Here is a 12438-nt window from a genome sequence, read left to right on the forward strand (position 1 = left end):
GAACACCCCCACTCAATAAAATTACACAGTCACATCCCTGCCTCCCCAGCAAGGGTATGCACATCTTTAAGGGTAAGCCTAGCCCCAGGGAAACTACTAACAACATTAGCCAACCCCCTCCCAAAGACTCAAGGCTACTAGGAAACCTGTCATCCCCAAGCAATACTTCTCCCGGAGACTCCAGGCTCCCTGTTTTCATCTGACTTCTCTCCATGTCCTTACCCACGGACAGATAAGCCCCGAATGGAGAAATGCAACACCTAATTCCAGGTGACTGAGTGTGGCCAGCCTTCACTGATTTTTCCCTCCATAGGACCAAGGGTCCTGTGGCTAGAAAGTCTCAGGCTGTTTCTCTTGCAGGTCAGACTGCTCCTGGTGCCATGAACGGAGACGACGCATTTGCCAAGAGACCCAGGGATGATGCTAAAACATCAGAGAAGAGAAGCAAGGTAAGGTGACCTGGAGGGGGCATAGCAGTGGTCCAGGGGACAGAGTAGGGTGACCAGGTTTCTGAGGAGGGGAGGACAGAGGTACTGGGGACAAGGAGCAGGGTCTCAGGGGATATCTGGACCCTTGGGAGCCTCCCACCTGAGTTCTGTCATCACCTAGCATCCCTGGAGACAAGTCTGTGACCGTGCACTACATTTGGTGACTCTCAGTGCATTCTGGAAGGTGGGAAGAGAGCCAGCCAGCAGCATTAAAGCCCTACTGTGTGGCAGGGGAGAAGCTAGGGAAGGTCCCCATGTTCTGTCAGTTAGCCATGGCATCAACCAGGACGGATTATCATCCTCACTTCCCAGATCCAGCACACAGGAAGTGGCTCCAGCTGAATGGCAGACATACCTAGCTGAGTCACTGCCAAAATTTATTTTTTTTTTTCAGGCCTTCGATGATATTGCCACATACTTCTCTAAGAAAGAGTGGGAAAAGATGAAATACTCGGAGAAAATCAACTATGTGTATATGAAGAGAAACTATGAGACCATGACTAAACTAGGTAACAGAAAGTTCTAGGTACAGACAAGTCTGGGGACACATGAGCATCCCTTTTCCTGCTTTGGCTACTTCTTAGGCTGCAGAAAGTACCCCACATTTTCCTTTTGTGCAGGGAAAAATCGCAAGACAGCTTCTGGGTGTTCTGCTCTTCTGTATCCTGTCAGAGCAGAGGGCAGGGACTGGCCGTAGTGGAGCTTGTACCTGGACCCTGCACTTTTCTCTCCCTTCGGCGTCTGTTCTGATGAGCCCAACTGTCTCTGTGGCATTGCAGCACACCTCCCACCCTACCTTCCTCCTCTCGGCTTGTCTCTTTCTCTCTCTCTCCCTTTTTTTTTTTTTTTTTTTTTTTTTTTGAGTCAGAGTCTCACTCTGTCACCTAGGCTAGAGTGTAGCAGTGCAATCATAGCTCAATGCAGCCTCGAACTCCTGGGCTCAAGCAATCCTTCTGCCCAGCCTATGGAGTAGCTGAGGCTATGGGCACATGCCACCATGCCCAACTAATTTTATTTTATATTTTGTAGATATGGAGGTCTCTCTATGTTACACAGGCTCATCTTGAAATCCTGGCCTCAAACAATCCTCCCGCCTCAGCCTCCCAAAGTGCTGGTACGACAGACATGAGCCACTGTGCCAGGCCTAAGTTTGTCCCTTAAGGAATAAACATTTTGCTTCTTTCTAGGTTTCAACGTCACCCTCCCACCTTTCATGCATAATAAACAGGCCACAGACTTCCAGGGGAATGATTTTGATAATGACCATAACCGCAGGATTCAGGGTGAGTAGATGGGAAGTGGCTGGAAAGGTCTCCTGAAGCCCAGTTGCTTTTCAGCTCAGCTACCTGGGAAAGATCCTCTGGCATTTGTTCCCTCATACACATCAGGGTTGAGTGAAAAAAAAATTGCATACAGAAAGTTAACTACAGAGGCCATTCATAAAATTCTAAAACATGCAAAACAGTAATATGTATTTTCGTGGATAATAAGTAAATGCTAAATGCATAAAAACATAAATGCGAATAAAAAGGCATCAAATTGAGAAGACTGGCTGTAAATGGAGAAGGAGCGGGGGCAGGGATTGGTGAGTGCTGCACAGCTTCAGTCATGACTTGCTGATAGTGTGTTTTGTTTTGTTTTGTTTTTGTTTTTGTTTTGAACTGGAGATTTGCTCTTGTCGCCCAGGCTGGAGTGCGATGGCACAGTCTCAGCCCACTACAACCTCTGCCTCCCGGGTTCAAGCGATTCTCCTGCTTCAGCCTCCTGAGTAGATGGGATTACAGGCGTCTGCCACCATGCCCACCTAATTTTTGTATTTTTAGTAGAGACGGGGTTTCACCAGGTTGTCCAGGCTGTTCTCAAACTCCTGACCTCAGGTGTTCCACCCACCTCAGCCTCCAAAGTGCTGGGATTACAGGTGTGAGCTACTGCACCCAGGCCGTTGCTAGTGTTTCTAACATTCTGAATAAATAAATCAGATCTAACATAGTCATGGGGTAATGTTGAGATGCGACTGAGCTCAATATTATTCCCCATACTTTTCTGTGTGTTTGAAACATTTCTTTTTTAAAGGACATGTTGTTCTTCCTAAACACTGTTAATCAATCAAAGGACAGTTAAGACAATTTTAAAAGTGAAAAATAAAAAGAAAATATTAAAAGTGTAGATCCGCCAAAAACTTCCAGAGATTGTTTCATTAACAGCATGTAGATATTGGATAAATATCTCAAGAGAGAGGGTGATGAACACATTATGTAATAAAGATCGCTGTTTCTCCATACTTTATTAAAACCAAATAGTCTTCTGATTCCCAAACAACCCCAATTCTCTGTGATGAGCTTGGAAGTGAGTTTGAAAGAGTGATCCCTCATCCAACACACAGAGAGCTTTCCCAATTGTCAGTGAGCGGAGATAACGTAGGATGAAAAGAAGACAGGTTCTTGGGTAGAGATCTTTGTGCATTTCAGGAATATAAAGGGGACGTATGTGTTTACTTGCTCTTCTGCTCTGACAATACAATCATAAGACAAGATCAGAGTGTCTAAACTGTCTTCAATATACCCATTACTCCCCAACTAAACAGGCCAGAATCAATCATCTCCCACAATCACTATAAGAGATCTGAAAATCCAGTGCTTGAGTGTCTGCCAAGTTTTGACATTAAAGGAGTGTCTTTATACTGAAAATATTTCAGAGCCACTGGACTAAATCATCCATGGTTCATCACACATTTAACAGCTTAATTCACATACCATAAGATTCACCCATTTGAAGTGTACAGTGATTTTTAGTTGTTGCACATCTTGAGTGGATACAGTTCAGATTCCCAACCAATCAACTTAATTATTTGGGAAAAAGTAAAAGATATGTAATGGAATAAGATGAGACTGTGATGGGATTTAACCCCCATTTGAGAAACCATGAGGTGGAAAATTCTGAATTGGTGCCACAGGTAAATGAACCAACCATGACTAAACATAATTCAGAAGCAAATCTCAAATAACTCCTCAAAAATGAGTGGACTCATAACCCTCTGCTGCAGAATGCCCTGATGCTACAGAAGTCTCTCTAGAGTTTGGAAATCTTTACCAACAAAGAAAAATTCTGATGTATTCTCTTTCAGTTGAACATCTTCAGGTGACTTTTGGCAGGCTCCAGAGAACCATCCCGAAGGTGAGTACCTCTCAAATCTAAAGGACCAGAAAACCTTTTTCCCTTCATGGATGTGAACACTGATAAGACAGGGAGAATATCAAAAAGGCCCTCATTGCCTCTTTCTCCCCATATCTATCACAACAACTTATGTAGCACCGACGGCTTGATAATACTAACAGTTGTGATCCTTAATACTTCTTTTGTTTTCATAGTGATGCCAGATACTATTTTAAGCAGTTCACATGGATTAATTAATTTAATCCATAAGAAGACCTCTATGATGTTGTTTCTGTTATTACCTCCAAATAGTAATGAGTCACACACTTCGGTTGCCAAGAAGAACTTGGCACAAATCTTCTAAGTTATCGGAGCTCCAGATTCCTAGTCCATGAAATGGAAGTAAAGAATCATAGTTCATGTTATAGACCATAATTATCAGCAAAATAATAATAAAATGAGGCTTTGGTGGTACAGAGATGTTAAAGAATTTTCCTGGGGCGCAGTGGCAGTGGTAGTCTAATCCAGAGCTCCAAGCCATTTAAAGCTCATTCACGTTTGCATTTGTTTATGAAGTTCAGATGTTGCTCACTAGGGCTTCACCCCATAGGGCCTACTGGTGCTTCCATTGAGACACCCACTCTTGCAACAGGAAGGACCAGCTGGCCTCTCTTCTATTGCCGGGGCCACTCCCATGGCTTAGGAATCGCTTTGACTGTTGGCCCCTCCTTGAGCTCCTTGAGGGCTTTGTCTGCACCTGGGGCACCCGAGAAGCCCCATTCCCAGCCCTGGGGATCCCTCAGAGGCCCCTGAATAAATGATTCCGGAAGTGCAGATTCAGCTCTGGTTTAGAAGGTAAAGGGATCTGGGAGTTGGGTTGCCAGTATGGAGAACGAATTAAAAGAAGGATCCAGAAAGGTATTCAATGTTATTATTATTACATTTGAACAATGTTCACAAGCTCAGAGAGGATTTTCCCTTAGTCTATTTTACATGTATTATTCCCTATTTCATAAGTGAGGAAGCTGAGTAAAAAGTAGCTTAAGGGCCGGGCGCGGTGACTCACGACTGTAATCCCAGCAATTTAGGATGTCGAGGCGGGCAGATTATGAGGTCAAGAGATCGAGACCGTCCTGGCCAACATGGTAAAACCTCGTCTCTACTAAAAATACAAAACTTAGCAGGGCGTGGTAGCGCCTGCCTGTAGTCCCAGCTACTCGGGAGGCTGAGGCAGGGGAATCGCTTGAACCGGGGAGAAGCAGATTGCAGTGAGCCAAGATCGCACCACTGCACTCTAGCCTGGTGACAGAGCGAGACTTTGTCAAAAAAAAAAAAAAAAGTAGCTTAATATTGTTGGTCAGTGACACATCCCAATGTAACAAGAATTGGTATGGGTACCACCTCACTGAATTCCACGTTCAATGTTGGTGCCTCGGTAGGGTGGTATGCCAGATCTGGTACTGCTTTCTTTGCTGCCTGGATTAATTTCAGCAAACCATTTCTTTCCCTCTCCCTTCCCTGTATTCATCTCCCCATACCATCTTGTTCAGCAGTGTTTTGTCCCCTCTCTATGTTTTTACATGTACTCTCCGAGCAGCTGTCTACAAGCTTATATGGGATCCCTTGTATTTTGTAGAAGTTCTTCCTTTTGTAGCCCTTGTGAATTCTTAGAATGCTATTTTTCTCCAAATCTTCTGTGTACCACACTCTCGATTACATGGAGATTTCTGCTGTTTGCACGAATGTCAGTCTTAAAAGAGTGTGAAGATAAGCATTCTAGCCCTGGAAACTGCATTCATTTAGGCCATTCCTTTTGCTTCTAATCTCCCAGGTTTCTCTTATTTAGGCAAGTGTAACTCTCCCCGTGTTGTTGAGAACATTGATTAAGGTAATGCATGTGAAGACGCTTTGTAAGCTCTAAAGCACTATAGAAGTGTCACTGATACTGTTTATCTGTAACCTTCACATTATAAAGATCATGCCCAAAAAGCCAGCAGAGGAAGGAAATGATTCGAAGGGAGTGTCAGAAGCCTCTGGCCCACAAAACGATGGGAAACAGCTGCGCCCCCCGGGAAAAGCAAATACTTCTGAGAAGATTAATAAGAGATCTGGTAAGAGGAATCAATTTGGGAACAACCCCTCTGGCTTTTCTGGCTATGTTCAGGTGTGTGGAATGGGTGTGTGGCATGGAAACCAGACAAGCCTGGGTCCAGGCTGGGCTGAGGAGCTCACCCAGCTCCAAATGAGATGTTAGACATGACTTCCAGAGAGGCAGACTGGAGTTGTCATCCCTATAAAAAACCACGTGACTTGGGGCAAGTCTTCCAAATTTTCTCAGTTCCAGACTCCTGGTACATAAGATGGAAATAAGAATCATAGTTCATAAATTGTTTGGAAGCATTAAATTTAATCTAGAAGGCCTGATGACATGAAAGGTGCTCAAGCGATTCTATCTGTGATAACCTGGGATCATATCTTACTCAGCTCAATGCCTGATACCCAATACAGGTGTACTTCAGAGATATTGCAGGTTCGGTTCCAGACCACTGCAATAAAGTGAGTCACCCACATTGTTTTTCGTTTGTTTCGCAGTGTATAAAAACATTATGTTTACACTATAGTGTACTCTACTAAGTGTGCAATAGCATTATGTCTAAAAATGTACATACCTTAATTTTAAAATAATTCATTGTTAAAAAATGCTAACAATCTTCTGAGCCTTCAATGAGTGACACTCTTCTTGTTGGTGGAGGGTCTTGCCTCGGTGTTGATGGCTGCTGGCTGATCAAGGTGGTGGTTGCTGAAGGGTGGAGTGGCTGTGGCAGTTTCTTAAAAGAACACAACAATGAAATTTGCCACATCGATTAGCTCTCCCTTTCATGAAAGATTTCTCTGTAGTATGTGATGCTATTCGATAGCGTTTAGCCACTTTAGAACTTCTTTCAAAGTTGGAGTGAATCCTCTGTAGCTGTGAAAGTTTTAGATGGCATCTACTTCCAATAAAAGGCTATTTCATCTATATTGAAAATCTGTTGTTTGGTGTAGCCACCTTCATCAGTGATCTTAGCTAGATCTTCTGGATAACTTGCTGCAGCTTCTCCATCAGGGTTTGCTGCTACACCTTGCACTTTTATGTTATGAAGACGACTTCCTTCCTTAGACCTCATGAACCAACCTCTGCTAGCTTCACACGTTTCTTCACCTCTCTCAGCTTTCATGGACTTGAAGAGAGTTCGGGTCTTGCTCTGAATTAGACTTTGGCTTAAGGGAATGTTGTGGCTGGTTTCATGTTCTATCCTGATCACTCAAACTTTCTCTATTGCAGCAGTAAGGCTGTTTTGATTTCTTATCCGTGTGTTCACTGGGTATTAGTATTATTATTTCCTTCAAGAACTTTTCCTTTGCATTATATACTATTCTTTTCTTTCAAGAACTTCTCCTTTGCATGCACTGCTTGGCTGTTTGGTGCAAGAGGCCTAGCTTTCATCCTGTCTTGGCTTTCAGCATGCCTTCCTCACTAAGCTTAGCCATTTCTAGATTCTGATTTAATGTGAGAGAATGTGACTCTTCCTTTCATTTGAACAGTTAGCGGCCATTTTAGGATTGTTAATTGTCCTAATTTCAGTATTGCTGTGTCTCAGGGAATAGGTAGGCCCAAGAAAAGGAAAACAGACAGGGAAGAGCTCGTCGGTGGAGCAGTCAGAATACACACAACATTGATCAATTACATTCATTATCTTCTCTGGGTGGAGTTCCTGTTACCCCCAAAACATTTGCACACAACGGGGTGACTATAGTCAATAATAACTTAATCGTACATTTAAAAATAACTAAAAGAGTGTAATTGGATCTTTTGTAATACAAGGATAAATACTTGATGGGATGGATACCCTATTTTCCATGATGTGATTATTATGCATTGCATACGTGTATCAAAATATCTCACGTACCCCATAAGTATGTACACCTACTGTGTATCCACAAAAATAAAACAAATTATTTTAAAAGACTAAAAAACAACAAAAACAATTGCAATAATAACATCAAAGCTCACTAATCACAGATCACCATAACAGATATAATAATAATGGAAAAGTGTAAAATTGGTGAGAATTCCCCCCAAAAAATTACAATATCTGCAAAGCACTATAAAAATGAGGTGCCATAAAACGAGGTATGCCTGTGTGCCCTTAACAAATACATGCTGAATGAAAGGAGGTATCGGTGAATGTTCCCGTAAGTGAAGAGGTTGGGAATCTAAACCTCACAACGGAAGGAGCCAGAAGCTAAAACTTTAATTGGTATTTGTCGTCTATTGGTGTGGGTCTAAGGCCTCAGCCTCTCTAAGCCAGAGAATGTGAAAAACTGGATAAAGAAGGCCCATGGGCACTTGGGAGGGAGGAGGCATCTCCTTTTTTTGAGAAAACAGAGCCTAGCACTCTTCAACGTACCCAACCCTCATCTTCCAACTCTTCTCCATCATAGGACCCAAAAGGGGGAAACATGCCTGGACCCACAGACTGCGTGAGAGAAACCAGCTGGTAATTTATGAAGAGATCAGTGACCCTGAGGAAGATGATGAGTAACTCCGTAAATGAACCTTTGGCTCATACCCCACATCCCTGCAGATGCTCATACCCCACATACCATATTCTGTTATGGTACCGGTATCCCATCTTGTCATTTGTTTCCCAAATCATTCTTTTCTCATAATTTTCTAGTGTACAGCATTGAGGCTGAATGATGAGATTTCCCATGCTCTTTCTACTCCCTACCCTGTATATCCAGGGATCCTCCCTACCCAGGATGCTGTGGGTTCCCAAACCCCAGGTCAGCCCTGATATGTGGCCACACCTTCCTCTAGCCTAGGAATGCATAAACCAGACGAGGAAGTCACTGTGGCATGAGCAGAGGGTTCACTTCGAGGAACCGTGGAAGGCGTGTGCAGGTCCTGAGGTAGGGCAGAATCAGAGTGTGCAGGGTCTGCAGGTCAGGAGGAGTTGAGAGTGAGTTATTGGGCAGTGGGAACTCGCTGTCACTTACTTTCCTTCTCTCTTCTCACCTCGGCCTTGGGGATATGACACATGCCCTTGATGAGAAGCAGAACGTGGTGACTTTTCATGAACATGGGCATGTCTGCGGACCCTCATCATCAGGTGTATAACATGTGAAAGCAAGTGTTCACAACCGTGAAAAGTTGAGCATCATTTTTCTTCATGTGACAAGAGTTCCATGTTAGTGTTTCCGTTGTATTTTCTTACAGTGTGCCATTCTGTTAGATACTATCCTTATCACTGATGAGCAAGACGTATTTAATGCATATTTCGGTTTGTGTACCCATGCACCTACGTCAGAAAACAAGTATTGTCAGGTATTCTCTGCATAGAACAGCACTATCCTCATCTCTCCCCAGATGTGACTACTGAGAGCAGTTCTGAGTGTTTAATTTCAGACTTTTTCCTCTGCATTTACACACTACACCACACACACACACACCAAGTACCAGTATAAGCATCTCCCATCTGCTTTTGCCATTGCCATGCATCCTGGTCAAGCCCCCCTCACTCTGTTTCCTGTTCAGCATGTACTCCCCTCATCCGATTCCCCTCTATCAGTCACTGACAGTTAATAAACCTTTACAAACGTTCCCCAGTTTTTTGTTCCTCTCGTTATTGTGCACACAGCTCTGTGCACATGTGTGAATATTTCTTTAGAAAGATTCTTAGAAGTGGATTGCTGTGTCAAAGGAGTCATTTATTAAACAAAACCCTGATGAGTGCGTCCTCGTGCTGAGCGCTGTTCTAGGTGCTGGAGAGACATCAGGGAACAAGACGGGGAGATGTTCCTGACCACCATTCTAGAGGAGGATGTTTCCAGTTGTTGGCTTTGTTTGTTTGTTTGTTTGTTTGTTTGTTTGTTTCTTCTGGAGGTGGAGTCTTGCTCTGTCCAGGCTGGAGTGCAGTGGTACGATCATAGCTCAATGCAGCCTTGAACTCCTGGGCTCAAGCGATCCTCCCACCTTCGCCTCCTAAAGTACTAGGATTACAGGCATGAGCCACTGCGCCTGGCCTCGAGTTTTTATTTTGATAGGGACTATACACTTCAGTCCTGGAGCAGGATTCTGCAGCAGGTGGTTGGGCAATTTGGCCTTCGCTCTCTGAACAATTTTTGGGTTCTAGGGCTGGGATGGTCCATTTGGGAGTATGTGGGAGGAGACACAGATGAAATCGTCATCTGGGGAACATGGAGGAATGAGGAAGATGCGTGCACTGTAGACCCTGTGATGGCCAGGGAATAGAAGAGTCCACTTAGCCTCCACGCAGGGGATCAGCGGTGGGAAAGTCCCCTGGACAGAAGCATGAGACTGCCCATCAAGGGTCTCACCAACCAAGGGCCTGGGGGCTGGGGTGGGGACGATGATTTGGGAATGGGACAGTTCTTTCTCACAGGTACCACTGCCCGGTGCAGAGGGGAAAGAGTTGTGGGGAAGGGAAGAGCAGAGGGGAGTCTATTTTAGAATAAAACATTTGTGTGTGAATGGAGACATTAAAGCTCCATTCACAAGCAACGGACTTGAAACACCAGCCCCAGGTGGAGGCAGGATTGGAGCTGTTTTGACTGTCCATAGCCCATCACCTTGGCCTCCTGGTTCTCCCCAGCCTTGGAAGGAGGAAACTACCATCATTATGCCTATATGATAGATGAGAGACAGAGTCCCAGACAGATGGTAGGCATCTTGTCATAGGTCCTGCAGCTGGCAAGTGCAGGAGGAGCTGAGTTTGGAGCTCACTGACTTCAGAAACATTAAGGAGGACAGGTGTGTGTGGTGGAGGGAGGGAGAATTGAACAAGCCCGGGGTTCTGTCCCCAGTCACAAGGTAGAGGGTGTGGGTTCATTTTCCAAGACAAGGAGCCCTTAGAGATGGAGAGTGCAGGGAGGAACAGGCAATCGTGGACGTAGTGGGGACAGTGGGAGACAGAGATGTGCAGCATGGGCAGAAGAGGGACAGGCAAAGAAGCAGGGGATACCCAAGACCACGTGTGGGCTGTCACAGCCACCAGAGGGAGAGGGTGCTAGTAAGGAGGTTGTGGGGCTCCAGGAGCAACAGAGGTTCCCCAGATCTGTGAGCATGCCCTGCCTAGCACTGCAGGAAGAGGTGGCTGCCACCCAGGTCACTGTGGACGTGCCTCTACCTGTGTCTCAGAGGAAACAAATTCTATTTTATCCCAATATAGTTCTGTATTACACAAATGTAACATTCGGCTACTAGATATCGGGTGCCTTATCCTCCATGCAAACAGAGGAGAGGATACCCTAAAAGAGATACTGAAGGATTTGATTTTTCTTTCTCCCTGGGATGATGGGATCCGTAAGTTGGGTCTCCCAGCCCACAAGACAGGTGCCAGGCAGGGTGGCTGGAAGATTGTGAGTCATGACAGGGAACATTTTTCCTTAGGTTCCTTGGGTATATAAAGCTCCCGACTGTCTATCATGGATAGATAAAGAGTGAACATGGTCCCCTCTCCACAAATGTGTTTCTTTCCTTCATTATTACTGTGAAGTGCTGAAGATACACCAAGTCCTGATACATTGCTTTTTTTTTTTTTTTTTTTTTTTTTTTTGAGACAGAGTCTCGCTCTGTTGTCCAGGCTGGAGTGCGGTGGTGAGATGTCGGCTCACTGCAACCTCTGCCTACCAGGTTCAAGCGATTCTCCTGCCTCAGTCTTCAGAGTCGCTGGGAACACAGGCGTGTGCCACCATTCCCAGCTAATTTTTTGTATTTTTAGTAGAAACGGGGTTTCACTGTGTCAGCCAGGTTGATCTTCTGACCTCGTGATCTGATGGCCTCAGCGTCCCAAAGTGCTGGGATTACATGTGTGAGCTATGGCGCCCAGTGATGCATTACTTTTTTGTGTTTGTGGGGTTTTTTTTTGTTTTGTTTTGTTTTTTTTTTTGAGACAGGATCACACCCTGTCTCCCAGGTTGTAGTGCAGTTCTGCAATTTCAGCTCACTGCAGCTTCGATCTCCCAGGCTCAAGGGATTCTCCCAATTCAGCTTACGAACTACCTGGGACTACAGGCACTTGCCACCACACCCAGCTAATTTTTGTATTTTCTGTAGAGACAGGATCCCACTATATTGCCCAGGCTGGTCTCTGTCTACTGGCTTCAGGCAATCCTCCTGCCTCAGCCTCCCAAAGTGCTAAGATGACAAGTGTGAACCACCTCGCCAGGCCTTCGCTTTCTTTAATGAACAGTTATCAGAGTTTCGTCTTAGAGACAAAAGTGGCTACTGCCAGCCAATCTGAGTGTGGTGTTGGAGGGGAATCTGGCTGATTCAGACGTTTCAAATGAACTTTTCAATTAAACTACCTGATGATTATCCTAAGGCCCTTTCTCGCTCCATGTTTTTTTGATTCTGGGTTTGGAGTTTTTCAGAAGCTTTCCTACAAAGAGCATCTCCTGGGCGGGCACAGTGACTTACGCTGTAATCCCAGCACTTTGGGAGGCCGAGGCAGGCAGATCACTTGAGGTCAGGAGTTCGAGACCAACCTGGCCTACATTGCAAAAACCCTGCCTCTACTAAAAATACAAAAATTAGCCAGCCGTGGTGGTGGGCACCGGTGAATTCCAGTTACTGTGGGGGCTGAGGCACGAGAATCACTTTAACCCAGGAGACACACTGTGCAGTGAGCCGAGATCACGCTACTGTACTCCAGCCTGGGCAACAGAGTAAGTCTCTGTCTCAAAAAACAAACAGCATCTCTCGCCTACAGTCACTTGAGCTGTGGTCTTG

At 44.9% G+C, this 12438-nt stretch overlaps 1 protein-coding gene across 3 annotated transcripts; it reads left to right on the plus strand.

Annotated features, from left to right (window-relative positions):
* Positions 1-380: 380 nt before the first annotated feature.
* Positions 381-8227, plus strand: LOC100441307 (protein SSX1). 3 transcript variants are annotated; one of them, XM_054544210.1, is made up of 7 exons: positions 381-449; positions 610-744; positions 883-997; positions 1676-1771; positions 3613-3662; positions 5617-5752; positions 8127-8227. In XM_054544210.1, the coding sequence occupies exons 1-7, from the start codon at positions 381-383 to the stop codon at positions 8225-8227; spliced, it is 702 nt and encodes a 233-aa protein (XP_054400185.1). The 3 variants fall into 3 exon arrangements, with proteins under 3 accessions (XP_054400185.1, XP_054400186.1, XP_054400187.1); XM_054544211.1 differs by lacking the exon at positions 610-744; XM_054544212.1 differs by lacking the exons at positions 610-744; positions 5617-5752 and having other exon boundaries at positions 8127-8186.
* Positions 8228-12438: the final 4211 nt, after the last annotated feature.

Source organism: Pongo abelii, chromosome X (assembly GCF_028885655.2).
Source record: "Pongo abelii isolate AG06213 chromosome X, NHGRI_mPonAbe1-v2.0_pri, whole genome shotgun sequence".
NCBI lineage: Eukaryota > Metazoa > Chordata > Mammalia > Primates > Hominidae > Pongo > Pongo abelii.